This window comes from Acomys russatus, chromosome 5 (genome assembly GCF_903995435.1).
Source record: "Acomys russatus chromosome 5, mAcoRus1.1, whole genome shotgun sequence".
Classification (NCBI taxonomy): domain Eukaryota; kingdom Metazoa; phylum Chordata; class Mammalia; order Rodentia; family Muridae; genus Acomys; species Acomys russatus.
Window position 1 is genome coordinate 58,742,360 of NC_067141.1, and position 22,635 is coordinate 58,764,994.

Below are 22,635 nucleotides of genomic sequence, written 5' to 3' on the forward strand. Positions count from 1 at the left end.
GACATTCATAGGACATCCTTCTACTGTGCAAATATATTGGCCTCTTATCAATGATTACCCACCTCCTCAACATATTGCCAGCAAGGAATATCTTTGTGTGGGAAGATTATTCTCCGAATGGAGAGAAAATATGTGTGCCAATGAACACTTCCAGCAAATACTCAGTTGTTTCCGTGGTTTGGTGCATCAGATAGAATCCTAATTGACAGGGTAACAGGAAGAAGTGACAAGGTAAATGGTCCATTTTGTGTGGATCATAGACATCCTCCCAGAATTGTCCAGCTGAACTGTCCTTTCATGCACACTGCGCAAAGGATGAATATGTGAGAATCTCCCAGGAGTTTTTATGCAATTGCTTTTAAGTCATATACTGTTTTTGTGTAGAGAGCTGCCTGATAGGAGTAAAGTCTTCAGGTACTAAATTCTTTTGTAAATCAGGTCACCAAACCATCTTAACTTCTACTGTCCTCTGAAAGTTCTAGAACAGTTTATTTGAGCTATGGAAGGACTGACATGATGTTACTTTACACTAAAAGTTTTGTGAGAGGGAATTTTTACTGTGATCTTTGATCATTTGAGAAGAAAATTTTCCCTCTAATTTCTCTGTTACAACAGTTACTATATATGCAATTAAACCATCTCCTTAAGATGAATTTCATACATATTTTGATCTATTAATGAAAGCAGTTGTGTGATATGTTTATATATATATATATATATCTTCATTTTGGGGTATTCATTTAATAAATCTTTGCATTTCCTTTTAGGTTTGCAATACATTCCCTATTCTCCTTGATATTTGTCCAGGAAGTCATAACACATTTTTTAAAAATATTGCTTGTATCAAAAGTTACCTTTTGGAGAAAATAAAAGAACATGAAAAATCTGTGGATGTTACGAATCCTCGGGACTTTATTGATTATTTTCTAATTAAAGGAAGACAGGTAAAGAGTGAAAATACATTTATACAATTACTGAATTGATCAAGTTTATTATAGCTCATTGAATATTTCTTAATTTACCAATGATGTCTATAATCACATAAATATCATTTGAAAAACAATTTAGTATTATTTTGCTTAAGTATGCCTGGAGAAATAGAGTGAATTTGTTTATTGAGCACATTGGCATTGGCCTTTAAATTACAAACAAAAAAGAAAAATTAAAACAATCTGGTGAGTATCAAGGCAGATAAGGTGAAACAAATTCCACTTCAATCATACATCATAAACTGTCCTGTCTTAACATGAACATAGGCATCCTCTTCACACAGTTGTGAATACTTGCATAGATTTTGATATAGATATATCATAGACTTAATATAGATTAAATCTGATCTTGGCATACTTGTGCCAATAGACTCTACAGGGGCCTACAAAGTGACTGAATGGTTTGTGGAGAGGCATACCATGGAAAAAGTGGTTAGAAGAACAAGTAAAGCTCTCAGTATAGTTTCCAATGAATTTGCCTCAGTGATGGGCATTATTTGGATATCCTGTCAGCGTTAAATGTTGGCATGTGTATTAGGAAAAAACACAGATTCATACAGTTTCTGTTAACACATTCATTTAAAAATTGATTATAAACATTCATGTTTATTGGCGGGAATCAGTTCTGTTCCCTTCATCTCTGCTTGTGTCCTTTGCTGGTGGTCCAGTGAGCCAAGGTATTCGTTTCTGAAACACTTTAGCACATATATAAAATGTGATTCCTCAACTTTGCTACTTGTCTTTGCTAGACTTTTTGACCATTCTGGATCCTTTAAATTTACTTTTGAGTTTTAAGATATGGTGGCATGTTTTCATTTTCTGTGTGCTTGGATTTTCTGACTCCAATGGTAATTTCATAATAATCCTTGAGAGGGACAGCTCAAATCTTGTGCAAACAATATACAATTTACTACCTAAAGGATCCTTTATATTTTGTTTTTACGGTTTTTAATTTATATGTAAGGCAGTTTGGCCTGTACATGAGTTTGTGCACATCTGAATATCAATGTTTTTTATTTTGATGCTTATCTGTGCAGCAACACCATGCTGCTTTCATTTTTGTAGTCTGTAGGAGGTTTCCACATCTGAGGATTCAGATTTTTCTCCACAGCTTCATTTGAATCTATGAATTTTCTTTCCCATTTGAACTTTAGTACAGATTAACATGATTCTTTAGATTTCTTTGAGACGTATTATGCTCATTTTAAAACTATTCCATTTACCTCTACTTGTGCATGAGGTAGTTTTTCACCTACTTAGATATTTTTTTCTTGGCATCACAAATGTTTTAAGTGTGTACATCTTTCATGTCTTTGTTTATGCTACCTTGAGTCTTTTCTCACCACTACATATAATTATCTTTTTATTTCACTTTGGTTCACTAAATTCTGTTGGAGAGAGTTGCAAGTCAGTTTCATTTTAGCTTTAAATTTTGCTGATATAAAGTATTAGCTTTGGGGTTTTTCCTCCTTGCTTTATATGGGATTTTTATTCATGCTTTATATGACCTTGTGCCACAAATTTTGCCAATTTTGGGCAAAACTAACATCTATCCTTCCTTAGAAGAGGCACTTATGTGCCAAACATAGTGTTCTCTACATGTTTTCTTTTCTTTTTTTAATTACATTTTTATTAAGGTATTCATATTACATCTTGATTGTTAGACCTTCCTCCCATTCTTCCCTCCCTCCCACTTCCCCACTTTCTCCCCTTCCCTATGTCTGTGATTGAGGGAGACCTCCTCCCCATATATATGCTCTTAGAATATCGAGTCTCTTCTTTTTTTTTTTTTTCCTTTTTTTTTTTATTAATTTCTTCTTGTTACATCTCAATGTTTATCCCATCCCTTGTATCCTCCCATTCCTCCCCCCCCCCATTTTCCCATTATTCCCCTCCCCTATGACTGTTCTTGAGGGGGATTACGTCCCCCTATATATTCTCATAGGGTATCAAGTCTCTTCTTGGCTACCTGCTGTCCTTCCTCTGAGTGCCACCAGGTCTCCCCCTCCAGGGGACATGGTCAAATGTGAGGCACCAGAGTACGTGAGAAAGTCATATCACACTCTCCACTCAACTGTGGAGAATATTCTGACCATTGGCTAGCTCTGGGAAGGGGTTTAAAGTTTACCACCTGTATTGTCCTTGGCTGGTGCCTTAGTTTGAGCGGGACCCCTGGGCCCAAATCTACCTATCATATTGTTCTACTTGTAGATTTCTAGGACCCTCTGGATCCTTTTATTTTGCTGTTCTCCCATGCGTCTCTCATTTAGAGTCCCAATAGGATGCCTTCCCCTCTGTCCCAGTTTCCTGGTAAGTGAAGGCTTTCGTGGGACATGCCCCTTGGGCTAGTATGCAGATATAAGTGAGCATATACCATTTGATTCTTTCTGCTTCTGGGTTAACTCACTCATTATGATCATTTCTAGCTAAATCCATTTATCCACAAATTTCGGGAATTCCTTGTTTTTAATAGCTGAGTAGTATTCCATAGTGTATATGTACCACAGTTTCTTTATCCACTCTTCTACTGAGGGACACTTAGGCTGTTTCCATGTTCTGGCTATTATGAATAAGGCTGCTATGAACATGGTTGAGCAAATTTTCTTGTTGTGTGCTGGAGCATCTTCTGGGTATATTCCAAGGAGTGGAATAGCTGGGTCTTGAGGAAGCCCTATTCCCATTTTTCTGAGATAGCACCAGATAGATTTCCAAAGTGGCTGTACTAGTTTGCATTCCCACCAGCAATGAAGGAGTGTTCCTCTCTCCCCACATCCTCGCCAGCATGTGGTGTCGCTTGAATTTTTGATCTTAGCCATTCTGATGGGTGTAAGATGGAATCTCAGAGTTGTGCTGATTTGCATTTCCCTGATGACTAAGGAGGTTGAGCATTTCTTTAAGTGTTTCTCAGCCATTTGATATTCCTCTGTTGAGAATTCTCTGTTTAGTTCCAAGCCCCATTTCTCAATTGGGTTATTCGGTTTGGTGGTGTTTAATTTCTTGAGTTCTTTATATATTTTGGATATTAGACCTTTGTCAGATGTAGGGTTGGTGAAGATTTTTTCCCAGTCTGTAGGCTGTCGCTTTGTTCTCTTGACAGTGTCTCCTGCCTTACAGAAGCTTCTCAGCCTCATGAGGTCCCATTTATTAATGGTTGACATTAAGGCCTGGGCCGTTGGTGTTCTGTTCAGGAAGTTGTCTCCTGTGCCAATATGTTCCAGGCTCTTTCCCACTTTTTCTTCTAAGTGGCTTAGTGTCTCTGGTTTTATGTTGAGGTCTTTAATCCACTTGGATTTGAGTTTTGTGCAAGGTGACAAATATGGGTCCAGTTTCATTTTTTTACACATAGACCTCCAGTTAGACCAGCACCATTTGTTGAAGATGCTATCCTTTTTCCATTGAATGGATTTGGCTTCTTTGTCAAAAATCAAGTGACCATATGTGTGTGGATTCATATCTGGGTCTTCGATTCGATTCCACTGATCAACTAGCCTGTTGCTGTGCCAGTACCATGCTGTTTTAAGTACTATTGCTTTATAGTACAGTTTGAAATCAGGTATGGAGATTCCTCCGGAGCATCTTTTATTGTACAAGATTGTTTTAGCTATTCTGGCTTTTTTGTTTTTCCATATGAAGTTCAGAATTGAACTTTCAATGTCTTTAAAAAATTGTGTAGTTATTTTGATAGGGATTGCATTGAATCTGTAGATTGCCTTTGGAAGGATGGCCATTTTTACTATGTTAATTCTCCCGATCCATGAGCAAGGAAGATCACGCCATCTTCTCAGGTCATCTTCAATCTCTTTCTTCAGAGTTTTGAAATTTTTTTCATACAAGTCCTTCACTTGCTTAGTTAGGGTAACTCCTAGATATTTTATATTGCTTGTGGCTAATGTGAAGGGTGTGGTTTTCCTAATTTCTTCCTCTGCAAGCTTGTCATTTGTGTACAGGAAGGATACAGACTTTTTTGAGTTAATTTTGTATCCAGCCAATTTGCTGAAGGTGTTTATCAGCTTTAGGAGTTCTCTGGTGGAGTTTTGAGGGTCACTTATGTACACTATCATATCATCTGCAAAGAGGGATAATTTGACTTCCTCCTTTCCCATTTGGATACCCTTGATCTCCTTTTGTTGTCTTATTGCTCTGGCTAGAACTTCGAGTACTATATTGAAGAGATATGGAGAGAGTGGGCAGCCTTGCCTTGTTCCCGATTTTAAAGGAATTTCCTTGAGTATCTCACCATTTACTTTGATTTTGGCTACTGGCTTGCTGTATATAGCCTTTATTATGTTGAGGAAAGTGCCTTGTATCCCCGATCTCTCTAAAACTTTAAACATGAATGGGTGTTGAATTTTATCAAATGCTTTCTCTGCATCCAAGGAGATGATCATGTGGTTTTTTATTTTCAGTTTGTTTATATGGTGGATTACATTGATGGATTTCCGTATATTAAACCATCCCTGCATGCCTGGAATGAAGCCTACTTGGTCATGATGAATGATATCTTTGATGTGCTCCTGTATTCGTTTTGCAAGTATTTTACTTAGTATTTTTGCATCTATGTTCATAAGAGAAATTGGTCTGAAATTCTCTTTCTTTGTTGAGTCTTTGTGAGGTTTAGGTATCAATGAGACTATGGCCTCATAGAATGAATTTGGTAATTTTCCATCCATTTCTATCTTTTGGAGTAGCTTGAAGAGTATCGGTATTAGCTCGCCCTTAAAGGTCTGGTAGAATGCTGCACTGAAACCATCTGGCCCTGGGCTTTTTTTGGTTGGGAGACCATCGATGATTGCTTCTATTTCTGTAGGGGAAATGGGACTATTTAGCTTGTTTATCTGGTCTTCATTCAACTTTGGCAAGTGAACTTGATCAAGAAAATCGTCCATTTCCCTTAGATTTTCAAATTTTGTGGCGTATATGCCTTCAAAGTAGGATCTTATGATTCTTTGAATTTCTTCAGTGTCTGTTGTTATGTCTCCCTTTTCATTTCTGATTTTGTTGATTTCAATACTGTCTCTCCGCCTTTTAGTTAGTTTGGCTAATGGTCTGTCTATCTTGTTGATTTTCTCAAAGAACCAGCTTTTGGTTTTGTTGATTCTTTGGACTGTTTTCTTAGTTTCTAATTTGTTAATTTCAGCCCTGAGTTTGATTATTTCCAGGCGTCTACTCCTCTTGGGTGTTTCTGCTTCTTTTTTTTCTAGGGCTTCCAGTTGTGTTGTTAAGATGCTTATGTGCGATGTTTCCAATTTCTTTTTAAAGGCACTTAGTGCTATGAATTTTCCTCTTAGCACTGCTTTCAATGTATCCCACAAATTTGGGTATGTTGTTTCTTCATTTTCATTGAATTTCAGAAACTCCTTGATTTCTTTCTTTATTTCTTCCCTGACCCAGGTGTCATTTAGCAGAGAGTTGTTTAGTTTCCACAAACGTGTAGGCTTTTTGTTATTTCTGTTGTTGTTGAATTGCAGCCTAAGAGCATGGTGATCTGATAGGATACAAGGTATTATTTCAATCCTCTTGTATCTGTTGAGGCTTGCTTTGTGACCTACGATGTGATCAATTTTGGAGAAGGTTCCATGGGGTGCAGAGAAGAAGGTGTATTCTTTCTTGTTTGGGTGAAAGGTTCTATAGATATCTGTTAGATCCATTTGACCCATGGCATTGGTTAATGATGTTTCTGTTTCAATGACTTATCCTTCAGTGAGAGTGGGGTGTTGAAGTCTCCCACTATTATTGTGTGGGGATCGATGTGTGGTTTAAGCTTTCTTAGGAGATCTTTTACAAATGTGGGTGCCCTTGTATTGGGAGCATAGATGTTCAGAATTGTGATGTCATCTTGGTTGACTTTACCTTTGATGAGTATGAAGTGTCCTTCCTCATCCCTTTTGATTAATTTTGGTTGAAAGTCTATTTTGTTCGATACTAAAATGGCTACACCTGCTTGCTTCTTGTGACCATTTGCTTGGAATATTTTTTTCCAACCTTTTACCCTGAGGTAATGCCTTTCATTATGGGTGAGATGTGTTTCTTGGATGCAGAAGAATGTTGGGTCTTATTTATGTACCCATTCAGTTAGTCTGTGTCTTTTTATTGGAGAATTGAGGCCATTGATGTTGAGAGATATTAATGACCAGTGACTGTTAAGAGTCTTAATTTTGATGTTGTTTCCAGTCGAGCGTTTGTGTAGTTGTGTTTTTGCCATGGGATAGTTATCTATTTCCTGGGTAGTTTTGGTTGTAGCTTGACCCTTTGGGATGGAGTTTTCCTTCTAGTACCTTCTGTAAAGCTGGGTTTGTGGATAGGTACTGTTTGAATTTGTTTTTGTCATGGAATATTTTGTTTTCTCCATCAATGGTTATTGATAATTTTGCTGGGTAAAGTAGTCTGGCCTGGCATCTGTGGTCTCTTAGGGTTTGCAGGATCTCTGTCCAGGCCCTTCTGGCTTTTATGGTCTCTGCTGAGAAGTCAGTTGTAATTCTGATAGGTTTACCATTAAATGTTATTTGGCCCTTTTCCCTTGCAGCTTTTAATATTTTTTCTTTGTTCTGCATGTTTTGTGTTTTGATTATTATGTGGTGGGCAGTTTTTCTTTTCTGGTCAATTCTATTTGGTGTTCTGTAGGCCTCTTGTATGTTTATAGGCATCTCTTTCTTTAGATTGGGGAAATTTTCTTCTATGATTTTGTTGAGAATAGTTTCTGGGCCCTGGAGTCTGATGTCTTCTCTTTCTTCAATGCCTATTATCCGCAGATTTCTTCTTTTCATGGTGTCCTTAATTTCTTGGATGTTTTGTGTCAGGAGTTTTCCAGATTTGGCATTTTCTTTAATGGTTGATTCAATATCTGTGATTGTATCTTCTAGCCCTGAGATTCGTTCTTCCATCTCTTGGATTCTGTTAGAAAAGCTCACCTCTGTGTTGCTCGCCTTCTTCTCTGAGGTCTCACGTTCTCGTTTTTCTTCTGTCTGTGTGTTTATCATTGAATCCATTTTCATTTTCAGATCTTGAACTGATTTTTTTATTTCTTTCATCTGATTTTTTGTATATTCCTGAGTTTCTTCCATTGCCTCTTTATAGGTCTTCAGAGCTTGAACGGTTTTACTTATTTCTTTCATCTGGTTGTTTGCATTTTCCTGCAATTTTTCCAGTTCCACTCTATGTGCTTTTTTTATGTCTCTCACCTGTTTGTCTGCGTCTTCCTGCATTTGATTACGAATTTTATTTGTTTCCTCCATTATCATCCTCATTACTAAGGATTTGAGGTCATTTTCTTGTATTTCCGTTGTATTTGAGTTCTCTGGGTGGTTTTCTTTGGGATAGCTGAAAACTGGAGACGCCATGTTGTTTTGGGGTTTTTTGCGTATGCTTTTTCGTTGTCCTTTAGACATCTTGCCGTCTTTGTTTTTGTTGGGTAGCTTCCAGAGTTGAATGAAGGGTGTCTGACGATAGATTCACTTGTTTTCTTACGATTTCCCTAGGCTGCGAGCTCAAAGCTTCACTGGTGTGGATGTTAGGAGGTTAGCCCTGTTGTTCTGGTCTCTCACAGCCAGTGATCCTCAGTCCCCCTCTGCTGTGGATCCTGCAATTGTTCTGGGTCTCTGAATGAGCATTGGGTCAGGCCAAGGTATCCACAGCCTTCTGTGTTCCCTGCCAAGTCCAGCCAGGAGCACTGGGACCGAACCACGGGCAGAACTCAGCTAGATTCTCAGGGCCTGAACCGTCTGCCAAGCTCAGCTAGGGATTTTGGGCCCAAAATGCACACAGGGTCCAGCCAGAATTTTTGGGCTAGGACTACGCACCAAGCTCCACTAGGGCCTTTTGGCCCAAAGTGCGTGCTGTGGTCAGTTATTGACTCAGGGCCCGAGCTGACCACCAATCTCAGCCAGGAATTCTGGATTCAAACTGCACACTGTGTCCAACCAGAGTCTTAGAGCTGGTGGAACCGAGCGCTCTGTCCAGCCTGTGCCACAGCAGGAGAACTGCGGCTGCTCTGAGTTAGTGCCAGTGGTGGAACAAGTGCTCAGCCCGGACTGTGTCACCGCAGGGGAGCTGCCGCTGAGCTGAGGTGGTGCCTAGGATGGAACCGAGCATGTCACCAAGCCCGCACCACAGCAGGAGAACTGCGGCTGCTCTGAGTTAGCGCCTGTGGTGAAACCAAGTGCTCCGCCCAGACTGTGTCACCGCAGGGGAGCTGCCGCTGAGCTGAGGTGGTGCCTAGTGTGGAGCAGCGTGCTCAACTAAGCCTGCGCCACAGCAGGGGAGCTATGGCCACGCTGAGTTAGTGCCTCCAGCAGAATTGCTTGCTGGGCCGGGCCAATACCCGGGACTCTGGGGCTGAACTGTCCGCCGAGTTCAGTCTGGGTCCAAAGGCTCCACGCGACCCAAATCCTGCCCCGAGTCCCCTCTCCCGCAGCAATTCCCACCAGCCACCACACCAATCGCCTCCACCGGAAGGCTATGAGCTGCAAACCTCAGCCGCCGCTGCTGGTGCCGCTGGTGCTGCTGCCTCTGCCGCTGCCGCTCCGATCAGAGAAAAACCACACTCCTCCCGTGTGCAGGGGCAGGCAGGTCCTCCGCACCCTGGTCCCTCCGAACCGTGGAGCACTCCTGCTGCCGTGATGTTCGGACCTCGGTGTTCCTGGCTCAGGAATCTGTGCAATTCCCTGAATTGTTCACTGGAGCCTCCAAACGCGGTCCACACTGCTCGCCGCCATCTTGGATTCCTCTCGAGTCTCTTCTTGATACTCTACATGTTTTCTATGTTTGTATTTCTAGTGTTTTAAAAGTCACTTATTTCCCAGTCAATTGATCTCTTTATAGATGCTTTCAATGTTATTGAATACTAGTTATGGTGAATTTTATACTTTTATCGTAAAAATGCCCATTATTCTTTGGAGAGTCTGCTTGATGATTGTTGAAGGTTACTATTTTGGTGTATGCAAAATTAACAATCTATGACTTTTTGAATTAATATTCCTTTATAAGATAAACTCTACATGTTCATTTCATTTTTAGCTATTCTGATTAATTTTTTTGAGAATTTCAGAATTGTTTGGATAGTATTCACTTCCAACTCTTCTATCCTTTTATGCATTTCTGATCCATCTCCACCTTCCCATCCCTGTCCAAATTCTTGTCATATTTTACATTTTTATTTAATAACATCAATTTTTGTTTGTGCTGTCATTTATTCTGGGAGTAGGTTCCTCCACTGAAAGATGGTAGACCTATTAAGAGCTATGCTCTTTAAGAAAACAGACTCTTTTTCCTTTAGAAATCAACACCTGATCCTCACATAGGGTTGAAGTTCATACCACCCTTTTCTGTCTAGGCAGGAAAGTTGACTGGCTTATTCTTGAGCAGATCTTGTGAAGGAAACCACACCTTCTCTGAGTTTATGAGGGCAGTGGTTCTTTCATATTCAAAACACTCTATAGTAGGAAATAGGATTGAAATGAGAAAATGATCATGTGATTACTGCCCCTGAATCTATTTTTATGATAGATTACATATGTTTCAGTTCCCTTGCATCTCTGAAAATTAAACTGATTTAATCATGGTAGATGATCACTTCGTAGTGACCTGGAATTCAACATGTAAATACTTTATTCAGAATTTTTGCAATTTGTTAATCATAGATATTAGCCTATAATTTTCTCTTTTTTTCTTGGGTCTTGGTCCGTCTTCAGTTATTATGGTAATATTGGATTTCTACAAACAACTAAAACATTTTACTTCCTTGCTGTTTTATGAAGTAACGTGAGAAGTACTGGTGCTGTTACTTCTATGAAGAACTGGTAGAATTCTGCACTGGATCCATCGGGCACTAGGGTTTCTGTATGTAGGAGAATTTTTATCAATGCTTCAATTCCATTGGTTGTTATACCTCTGTTGAAATTATATCTTTCATTTTGCTTTAATGATGGTAAGTCACTACATCTAAAATTGATCCATTTTTAACTTTTCTGAGTTAGTAGAATATAATTTTAAAAAATATGTCCTTATGGTTTTCCATACTTCCATAGGTTATTTTGGGATGTTTTCTTTTCTTCTGTGATGTTATTAATTTGTGCTTCTCTCTTATTTTTGGATAGGTTAGCTACAGTCTTGTCACTCTTGACAATTGCTCCTTTTTCATTTAACTTTTTTTAGATTATAATTTTTCGACATTACTTGTATCCATTCATTCCCACCAAAGCCTCCAATATACTCTTCTCTGCTCTCTTCAGATTCATGGTAATGTTATCAAAAAAGCAACTCCTTATTGCATTGATTCTTTGAATTGTTTTTAGTAGTTAACTACTATTTTATTAATTTAAGCCCTGCTATTAATTACCTCTTCCCATCTACTTTTTCAAGGGGTTGTTGGTTCTTGTTTCTTAAGCCTTCCAGTGCTTCATTGAGTTATCAATTGAGACACTCAAACCTTTTTATATAGGCACTCGCCCCTATAATCATTCCTCTCAGGAGTGCCTTCATGTGTGCCATAGATGTGTAAATGTGTTTTTTTTTTACCTTATACAATTTAGAAATAATTTTAGATTTATTTACATTGGTTTATTTGTGTGTGCATGTTTGTATGTGCATCATTTGTATGCCTGGTGCCCAGGCCGATCAGAAGAGTTCTTCAGACTGCCTGAAACTAGAATTAAAATGGATGTGAACTCCCATGAGGGTGCTGTGGACAAACACAGATCTTTATTAAGAGAAGAAGGTGCTTTTAACTGCAAAGGTGACTTTCTAGATGTGATTGATTTCCTGCTTGATTCCTTCCTTGACTCAATTGTCATTTTGTGTGGTAGTACATTATTTAGGTTTGTAAAATGAGTTTGTATACCTTCCTTTGCTCCACCTTTACTCCATTTTGTTCTGCGAGAATGCAGAGGTTTATTTCAGTTTACATATATTTGCTGAAAATTGTGGTGTCCTAATAGGAAGCTAAGTCTTGGCTATTGAGAAGAAGGTTTATTCTTCAGTGTTTGGTCGGAATGTTTTTTAGATGTCTCCTAGGACCATTTGATTTAAGAAAATAATGTTTCTTTGATTAGTGTTTATGTAGATGATGTCTATTGATGAGAATGAGGTGGCATTGTCATTGTCATTGGGTCAATCCATAGTTTCCGGTATAATAATGTTTCCTTTATGAAACTGGGTACACCTGTGTCTCTATATAGGGTAATTAGAGCTATTGAAATATATTTACTAGTTCCTGTTATTTGTGGTTATTTATTGTTTTCATATATATTTTTGATTACCTGTTCTGGATTTGTTTATCTATTCTCTGCAATAGTTTGCTTGTTTTGATCCAATTCTTCAAACCAAAGCATTCCCTCCAGTATCCTCTGAAGAGCTGAATTGGTTATTAATTTCTTACTCTGGTTTTATCATGGGAAGATCATAGTTCTTCTATTTTAATGTATAGTGTTACTGGAAATAAAATTCTGAATTGAAAATTGTCTTTCAAAACCTGGAACACATCATTCTGAAACCCTCTGGATTTAAACATTAATGTTCTATAACTAGATACTGTTCTGATGTGCCTGCTTTTAGGAGTTATTTGATCTTCCTTGAGGCTTTTTTGCCCTTTCTTTAATCTCTGATTTTAATGTTTTGATTATAGTATCTCACGAACAGATTCTTTTCCGATTCTATGTATTTCTGTGGACCTTTTCTACCTAGATTGACATCTCCTTCTCTAGATTTCTTCTAAGATATTTGAGAGAACATTTTTAATGTTTTTTGTGAAAGTTAGGTTTTTATATTTTGGCCAAGTGATTTCTAATATCTGCTTACATTTATTTTTAAACTTATTGTTGGCTTTTAGCGAAGTATTCATTTTCTCTACCTTATTTTGGTCAAAATACTTAAAGGATATCAATATAAAATTTTAAAATATTTTATGTAAATAAAATATAACTATAAAAATATAAATAAATTATAATTATGTCATCCTCTCACCTCCTTCTACCAAAATTTGCCATGATCCTTTGAAATGTACAGTATCTTATCATTTTGTTATTATTGAAGGGTGTATGTGTGTGTTTTATGTATATTTATTTAATGTATATACAATATATATACAATATATATATACATATATATGCACCAGCTGAGTTGATTTAGTGTTCTATGTGTATATTTTAAGGCTGACCATTTAAGATGGGATAACTCTGAGAAACTTTTTAATTGCCTTAATTTTATCAGCTTGGGTCAAATTCCCTTGCAATTTTTCTCCCTAACATCATCATTTCAACTGATGTTATTCTTGTTCAGTCTAGTTTACCAACCATATTTTGGAGATTTTTGTGGAGGAAGCTTCTCTTTCATATCTAGAAGAAGCACTCTTACAGCAGACTTCCTGTTTCTATGGCTCTTAAATCTTTCCCTTCTTCTAAGATGTACCCTGAGTTTTTAATGTAAGAGTGGTTTGTAGATGCTGTAAATCAGGGCAAGAATTTCCATAGTCAGTTCCACTTTGCAATTTGATTAGGTGATTCTTTCTCCATTTGCTCCATAAAGAAGCTTTATTGATGATTTATGAAAAGTATCTGTTGGTATTAGAAAAATTCTTTATAGTACAGTTTAAAATTTTACTACTTTGTGACCTATTACCTCACTAGAATAGTTGTCTAGGTTCCCAGTTATAGCATCTATTTTTAAGCACTCCTTAAATCCACATAGACAATGGTAGGTTACAGATGAGCTATAAGTGCCACAATTGCAACACTGTATTCCATACGCATTTCAACATATGGAAATTAAATTATTAATTTTTCAGTGTAAAACTTTGGAATCATTTGAGGTTAATTTGTATACTAGCAATGCTACATTTATGTTTAGAAAATGACATAAAGCTACATTATAAAGGGACAGAGTGTCTTTGTCTGGCAGGTAGCAATACACAGTTTTAATAGTGTTGATTATACAATGTTATTTGTATTGGATGCCTTCTAGAGATTATTAAAACATAATCAATTTGATATTTAGAAATAATTATGATGTTTTATTTATCATCTCATGTGTGAACTTTTAAAGCTGTATCCTTGTTAATAGTACCTTAGGACATCATCTTCTCAAGTTCATGAGTTTCATTACTCTTAGTCTGTCTGTTATCCCTTGAGGTCTATCAGAGGTTCTCACTCTTTCTTCATGGCCTATATCTCCTCATTTTGTATAGTTCATTCATCCCTCCCTATTCCACAGACCATGGTGCTAATTGACCACCGTAAGGAAAAGATCAGGTCATATTTACTGTGTAGATATAATCTTGCTAGCTGTGATCCCTTATTTTTTACACATTTTGACAGCTATATGAGTCTGTGAATAACTTTAATAAATATTTCATAGCAAATTTACCATAAAAGTCATGTCATGGCTAGTATTATCTCTGTAATTTTTCTCTTGATATTAATTTGAATTATATTTCCTTAAAATAAAAAGGAATCTAGTTATGAATGATTAGGAAAATCAAGAATGCATTGAACTCAAGTACAAAGAGACTTTGTGTAACTCAGTGTTGATAGAGCAGAAAAGATAGATGTTAAGGTCAAGTGCCTGCCTATGTTTTTATTCCAAATAGAATTTCTTCTCATAAATGAGTCTCCTATGTCCAGAGAAGATATAACATGAATATATCCTTCCTCTTAGATGTTTTAATATGAGAAAATAGACAATAAGTAGACAAAATAGCTTTCCTTTGTATTTTCTTTAGACTTAAATATGAAGCATTATATGTACACACACACACACACACACACACACACACACACACACACACACACACACAGATGAGCAGATAGCCTTGGGAATGTAATTTTAGATGAAGATGAAGCATAAATACAAAAACATAAAATTTATACCATTTGTCCCACAGTCTCGGAAATGTTACCACCACCACTGTGTAATTACAGATTCTGTGTTATCCATGAAATAAAGTCTTATATTTCAGTGTTCCAATAACAACATTTATATTATTGTATCAAACATTCTTAGGAAAAGCACAATCAACTGTTGAACAATACACATGAGCACCTGGCAGCAACAGTGACTGATTTGTTTATTGGTGGAACAGAGACAATAAGCACAACCATGAGATATGCTCTCCTGCTCCTGCTGAAGCACCCACATGTCACAGGTGAGGAGGACACAGGTGATGAACCACAGTGTTCCTATAAGCTGCTGAGAAGATGTTTCTAGTGTCCTTCATGTTGTTATTCAGAACCTCAGTATTTAGCTTTCTGTTATCCTGGCTGTAATGAGTAGGATGGCTGAGAAAAATAAAGAGAACACAGCTGTAGAAAAAAGCCATCAAAGGTAGTCTAGGGCCGGGTTCCTTGGTAGGTGATTTGTACTAGGCACTATAGGCTTTGAACTTTTTCAAATCTATTTTATTTGAGATTCTTTAACGCTTATACCTCCCTTCCAACTCACCTACCCTGGATAGAAAAGAAAAGAGGTTAATAGGTAACAGACCTATTTAGACTCAGTTCCTTGGAGATATTCCACTGGAATAGACATCAGGATTCCAATTACCAATTAAGCAGCAAACCAGCAATTCAGTGAAGGTGACTGCAACCACAGTTGCTGGAACCTGGAGCAGCAGCTGGAACCTGGAGCAGCAGCTGTAACATGGAGCCTCAAAGAGCTCACTGGAGTGGTTCTCTCTCAGAGCATCTTGAAGTAAAGTGATGAACATCCAAGACAAAAAAAAAAAAAAAAAACCCGCCCAACCTCTTATACCCTCTCAGATTCCTTACTAGGATATTTATCAGTTGGCAAAGACCATGCCCTGGGAAGATGTAGTTCCTCTTACACTGAACAAACATTTCCTGTTCTCTCACAAGTCTGCTTCCAGTGGGAAAACACCATACACCCTTACACAAGTCTGTTTTACATCTCACACTTAGGATCAAAACAAAAACATGTTGACATCCACTACAAGGCACTACCAGCATATTGCTTTATTCCCCAGATTGAGAATTCTAGAGCATACAAATAGTTGTTACTTGAATCAGGTAATTTTTGTAGTGATAAGAGAGCTACAGTAACATTTCAAGCTGCCCATGCACACACATATTTAAAAATAAATATTGTGTTTTGACAAATATCTGAGGCACAATTTCATGCCCTGTGTTGCCTTGCATGAATATAAAAAAACATGGCATATACCCCAGAACCCATGTAAAATGCCTGACATGGTGGCACATGTCTTTAATCTCAGCACTGCAGAAATGGAAACAGAACCCAGGGTGTGTACTGGCCATCAAATCTAGCCTAATCAATTCGTTCTAGGCTATCAGACCCTGAGAAAATACAGAGGGAATGACTTCTGAAGAATGACATCTGAGACTGTCACCCTGCACCCAATGCCTGAGTAGATGTATGCAAATGCACATGTACAAATATGTGCATACGCACAGACACTTAGGCACAAACATACACACAGGTTGTAACTATTTAGTAGGAGAGCGGCATGAATACAATTGTTTTGTGTGTGTGTGTGTGTGTGTGTGTGTGTGTGTGTTTACTCACTAGTGGTCTCTTAAATTTTCTATTAATAAATAACACTTTAGGATACCTTCATTATGCCTTAGATAAGCCTGCATTGTTGTGAAAAACATTTCACTTTCCTTCTTGTCCAACATTTCTCCCGGTGACGAACCAGCTAAAGTCCAGGAGGAGATTGACCGTGTGGTTGGCAGACACCGCAGCCCCTGCATGCAGGACAGGAGCCACATGCCCTACACGGATGCCATGATTCATGAGGTCCAGAGATTCATCGACCTGCTTCCCACCAGCGTGCCCCATGCAGTGACCTGTGACATTAAATTCAGGAACTACTTCATCCCCAAGGTGAGCTTGTGCCTTTGCTTGATATTTGTGGTCTGATGTTCCCAGCTTCACTGGGTGGCTCCAGTGCTCCCAGTCACACTGAGCTACAGGTGTCTTATACTGCTTCGTGTTTGGAATGGCAGCCCTACAGCAGTCAGACACATGGTAGCGACACTTCCACATTTGCTCTGCTTTGCAAATATTTGGGTAAAACTTAGGTGTTTATTTTCCCATGTTTATTTTCCAACTTTTTGTCAGTTTCCCAAAAGATTCCTGTGGAATTTTTAGCGTTGTTGGAAAGGTACCAAGTAATTGGAAGGGGTTTATACCCTGAATTCTTCATTTCATCCATAAATTTATGTCAGTCACTTATTTTGTGACTTATTTCTGTGTAATATTTTCTTCTCAATGATGTAGTTTGGAAATATCTCCTCAGATTCACTGAACAATTAATGGTATGTTGTTGTAATTTTCTAATTCTTTTGTATTTCTTTTTGTATTGTTTGTAGAAACAATTGATTTGATCATCTGTTCTTTAAATATGCTGGTAAATTATGCCTGCCATTTTCAACCGTTTGTCATAGATTATGTGGAATTGCATGGTGTTTTCTGAGTTTGTATTTCTACATATGTTTTCATGTTCTTGTCCTTATTTCTGCTTAGGTCAATGTTTTACTAGTTGGTAAGTTTCATCTAGCACTGACCACAGATGATTGTTAATTTCTGCACTCACAGAAATCCAATGATGATAAGACTTAATAAGGCCTGAAGAAATATGGGTCCAACCAGGGAATAGAAAAAATACAGAAACTCAAAGATATTAACTTATGAAGCCCACCAAGAAAACACTTGATGTTAACATAAATGTAATAAGATATAAATAATGGAATGAATAGGCTCAAATAATCTAATGGACAAACTAGTTACATTTGTGATCACCAGGGAATATAACTTGACTGTTCAAGCTTGAGACCAAGGTTGACGCTCTTAAGAGTACTTTGTGTTGTTATCAGAATAAGAGAATGGGCTGTAATCTTTTACTTTGGCATGAATTTTAGTCTCTAAAGTGTGGACTAAAATTCTGCCCAAGTGTTGTCTCTACACACATGGTGACAGTAAGTGCATTGGTTAATATTTTATCACTAAATTTAGGTGCTATATACACACATGAATTAATTTGCGGTTTTTGTGACTAACATTGTTTTTGAGCACTCTACTTTATTTTGTGAGATTTGGGTCCATTATTGTGTTTGATACTGAATCAAAGTTGACTACATTGAAGAAAGAAGAGCTCCACTAGATGGCTGGATCTACTTCTGTTTTCTTCCTTTGTATCTTCTTGGTGGAATGTGTGAGATGCAGAATAATTTCTGAGTATCAGACAGTACACATGAAAAAATACAGAATTTTATATAGTGATATCTTAACCAAGAAATGGATCCTTGATCTACCCTGGACAGTCAATAATATAGCACTCTGTCTCTGATCTGCAATTTGAAATGACAGGAAAGCATAATAAAATATAAATGTTATTTAAATAAAAGTACAAATGTAAGTAAAATATAAATATATACTTCCTATTAATTGTCTCCCCTGAGTCTAGACTACTAAGCTTTTGATTAGAATGTGTCTGGTACTTTAAAATGCATACCTTCTTAGCCAGATCCTTTAGTTAATATCTAGAGGTTTTCTATTTCTGTGGACCAATATGCAATTATTATATTAAAACGATGTAGGTAAAGGTTCTATTTTGTAGTCTAACATTACTATCAATAATTAGTTCACAGTTTCTGTTTTCATTCTGTGGATTCTGTGGCAAAGGTGGAATGAGTTTTAAAAAGTGGCAATGGGTCTTACCATACGATCAGACTTGATATAAGTCTCAGTGCACTCTGTTCTGGCCAAAGAACACACTTGAGATAAAAGTTTGTTTTTTTTCATTAGTTACATCTATGTGTATTATAATGAACCTTGTTTATGCCTTTATAGTAAAAGGATATTTATTCACCTCTTTCGGTTTTTGTCTAGAGGCTTACTGCCAATGTCTGCTAGCCTTCTAGGCTCTGTACAATCGACCTAGGCCTAGAAGATTTTCACCCTCTAAGACTTACTGCTGTATTACATCACCCTTTCTTCTTTCTGAGCTCTGGGCTGCCTGGTTCAATTCAGGTGTTCTGGCTCAAACTCCTCTCCTAGCTGACTTATTCAATCTGGTTTCTTTCAGGGCCCCAAAGTTGATCTGCCCAGCCTCAAACTAACACCAACAATCTTTTATTTTTTTAAAGTATGTATGCATGTGTGTATTATTTTACAGTGATCTGCTTGCATGTATACCTGCACACTAGATGAGGGCACCAGATCTCATTATAGATGGCTGTGAGCCACCATGTGGTTGCTGTGAACTGAACTCAGGACCTTTGGGAGAGCAGACAGTGCTCTTAACCTCTGAGCCATCCTTCCAGCCCCCCAACAATCTTTTCTAATCTTCTGGCCTCTTCTCAGTCTCTGGATCATTCTTTCTTCCTCCTTGTTCTGTGTTTCAACCTGGCTCTCTATTACTGTACCAGTAAACTACTTCCTTTTTCTCTCTGCATTGCAACATAAGATGCTTGCTTCCCTTTCTCTCTTCTCCGGAGAGTTAGGCATATTATATTCTGTCAAATCTTCCTGGTTAATCATTCCTTCTACCACTAAATTAAACATCAGTTTCAAACATGGGTGCTTCCTTCTACAAACTAACTGCCTTTATTGTTTGGGACTAAAAGTGCATACCACCATGCCTGGACCTTAGCTTTTCTTTACTTGAATCCTGTTTTATACCAGACTGGCTTTGACTTCTGATCTGTGTGCCTTTGTATTTTGGATTAAAGGTGTGTTTGTAATCCAGCCAGATAACACAGCGTTAGAAGGTTTTTGGATGTAATCTAATGCCAGAGCAGCCGTGTTCTGGATTAAGATTCTTTTACAACTTTCCTCTTTATGGCTAAGCTAAAATTTGTACATGTTTTAATTTTTACAATATAAACAATTATCAGTTCCACAAACATGACAGTCAAACGTCCTTATCCATGCAGCCAGAGCCCTCATAATTGCAGTCCTGATCATTTTCTTTCAGCAACAGTCAATCTCATCATAAAGGTTTCCACTCTGCCAGTCTGATGAACTATTAGTTGCAATAAAGTGAAATATCCCAAATATTTGATTTTACCTATAAAGACTCAAGAATCAGATGCTGTGGTCAAAACTTTCCAGTTAAGATAGACAGAGAAAGCATACAGCTGACCTTCCTTCTCAGTTTAAGTCCAAGAAAAAAGCCAAAAGCCAAATGCCAAAGAGCTGTTATCTCAGCTGACAGCCCAGGAAGACAATGTCTACTAGCTCACTTGACAGCCCAGGAGGAAAAAAAAACCCCAAGATTTTGAAGTCAAAACCTGAAGCGCTCCTTCTTCTTCTCCATGCTGCCTGAAATACTCTTCTTTCAAAGTCCTGCCTGTCAACTTAATCCCTATCAGCTGGTTTCTTGCTCTGCCTCTTGACCTAGGGTCAACCTTATTAAATTTTGTGTACAGAAAGCTCTTGGATTAGTGGTCTGTGCTAGGGCTGAGCCACACCGTAATCACTTGTTTACAATAAACAGATATTTCTTGCATTGAAGATGTGTGTTAGGCTGAACCACGCCAAACAAAAACAGGTTTTTACAGTTCCTAATCTCAGAGCTCACATTGGGATAAAATATACCGCAACATTTCCCCCTTTTGTCTAAATAAAAGACTTCCTCTCTAACATCAATAAACTATATATTATCTGGTAAAAATTACATTCATAATGCCATATGTATTTGGCAAACTTGAAGAAAGTATTCTCGGTGTGTCAAAAGTTCTGTACCTAACTCAACTTCTATTATGACTCATAATACCAAAAAAAAAAAAAAAAAAATACCTCTTTATATCTAAACCATCTTCTTAAAACCTAAACAAATAAGATTAATTGTAATATTATCAGTATCTATTCTTCAACCTCATCAGACACTTGAGAAGAATAAATAGTACCTAAATACACAGTAAGTGCAGAGCAGTTTCTAAAGCCATAGAAATGAGAGATGCTGCTGGATGCCTGGACAGTCAACCATAATATCTCTATGATGCTGAAGCACCACCTTCAGCCTTCTGGCTCAGAATCTCTGACAGACATTTCTGTGAAGCAGGGATTATTAAGGACTCACTTACCATGTTCTTGCAAATCTTGGCAGTCAACTTTCCTGTATCCTGTCTGTCCAGTTTTCTGTGTGCGGTAGAAACAATGACATTTTCTTTCCCAGTGGCTCTCTTGCCACATATGCTGCTGTCTCAAAAAGGAGAAATTTTTCATGCTTACCATCTTTCTCAAAGTTGAAAAAGAGATGCTGTCAGGAGATGATATGTCTCATTGTCAAAAGTCTTAAATTAATAAATAAAAATCTTTAGATTCTATATTCTATATATATCTAAGCTTTTAAGACCATCTATATACCTGAGTTACTGGTTTTTACCCGTATACTCTCTGAATAATTTAGAAAACACCTGTGATTAAACTAGTACCTAATAAAACCACATGTTTGATTGACTACTGTTTCTCTTAAACAGTTTGTGATGGTAGCTTTCCAAAAGACTAGTACTTATCATTGTAGTTTTAAGAATTAAATGGCTACAATTCCTCAAAAAGAGATTTTTATATAGTATGTTCCAACCAAAATATTACTTTAATTTTGAACCAATGTACAGGCATATAAGTGATTCAATACTCTACTTATTATTTATATTTTTAAATTTTTTGCTATTTTTAAAAAATATTTAACATATACATTTATATTATTTCACACATATATAATAAACTACCTATAGCAAGGAGAGCCATGACACGATAAGTAATTATTAAATAGAATTATATAATTTCTTGTTGTTCTGGCTATTTGTATTTGGCACAGCTGAAGAAAACCTCTTTCCTACCTTGGTGTATCTAAAATACGGAATGTGAATTAATCTCCATACATCTTGTCATTATCAACCTACAACGTCTGTCTAGACCTGAAAACATCTTAACTCTTGAACCACTAAGCCTAATTGTAAAACTAAACTATCTGGTGTTCAACCCCATCAGAGACTTGAGAAGGAATAAAACAGAGTACCTGAGTACACTGGAAGTGCAGATTAGTAGGTTTCTAGATCAGGTAACAGAGAAGTTCCCTACCTAAGTAGTCACACATAACTCTCAATAATGTTGGAGCATCTTCTTCAGACTTCTGGCACAATATATATGACAGACATATTTGTGAGGCAGGAACTGTTGGGGACTTGCCTACCTTGTCTTGGCTGAGTTTGGCCATCGACTCTGCCTGCATCCAAGCTTGACCTTTTTAAGGCAGAATTCTATCTGTGGTAAAAATGAGGACATTTTGACCAGTGGCTTGTTTGCCCTATTTGAAGGCATCTCCATAAGGAGGTTCTCTGATGCTCATCATCCTCTTTGAGGTAGGCTGGGTGTTGTCAGGAGTTATCATTTCTCATTGTCAGTGAATCTTCAAAACAATAACAACATTTCTAAATGCCGTATTCTCAATTACTAGTCTATTTTAATTTAAGAATGTACATCTTATGTGATACAGATAGATATGGTTCTATAGAAAGATAAAGTAAAAAAGCTAGATAAGGTCTTCAAAAACATCATGTATTATTTTTATATCCCCCCTTTTGTCTTTTGAACCCATCTTCCTTCTCCTCTAACATTAGATTGGAGAGTAAGAAGGATAGAGGAAAGAAAAAGAGAGAACTAAATCCCTGAA

The 22,635-nt window shown here is 37.4% G+C and overlaps 1 protein-coding gene across 30 annotated transcripts in view; it reads left to right on the forward strand.

The window, feature by feature from the left end:
- Positions 1-22,635, forward strand: part of LOC127189541 (cytochrome P450 2C50-like) — a 231,917-nt gene that overhangs the window by 65,223 nt on the left and 144,059 nt on the right. For 4 of the 30 annotated variants that reach the window (XM_051146454.1, XM_051146444.1, XM_051146449.1 and 1 more), the window contains exon 8: positions 16,752-16,838. The exons of 14 other annotated variants lie outside the window; for them this stretch is intronic. In XM_051146454.1, coding sequence (XP_051002411.1) covers positions 16,752-16,838 — 87 coding nt within the window. Of the gene's footprint in view, positions 1-767; positions 945-14,978; positions 15,121-16,650; positions 16,839-22,635 lie in introns of all 30 variants that reach the window. 12 more of the 30 variants (XM_051146443.1, XM_051146432.1, XM_051146458.1 and 9 more) reach the window with 8 other exon arrangements.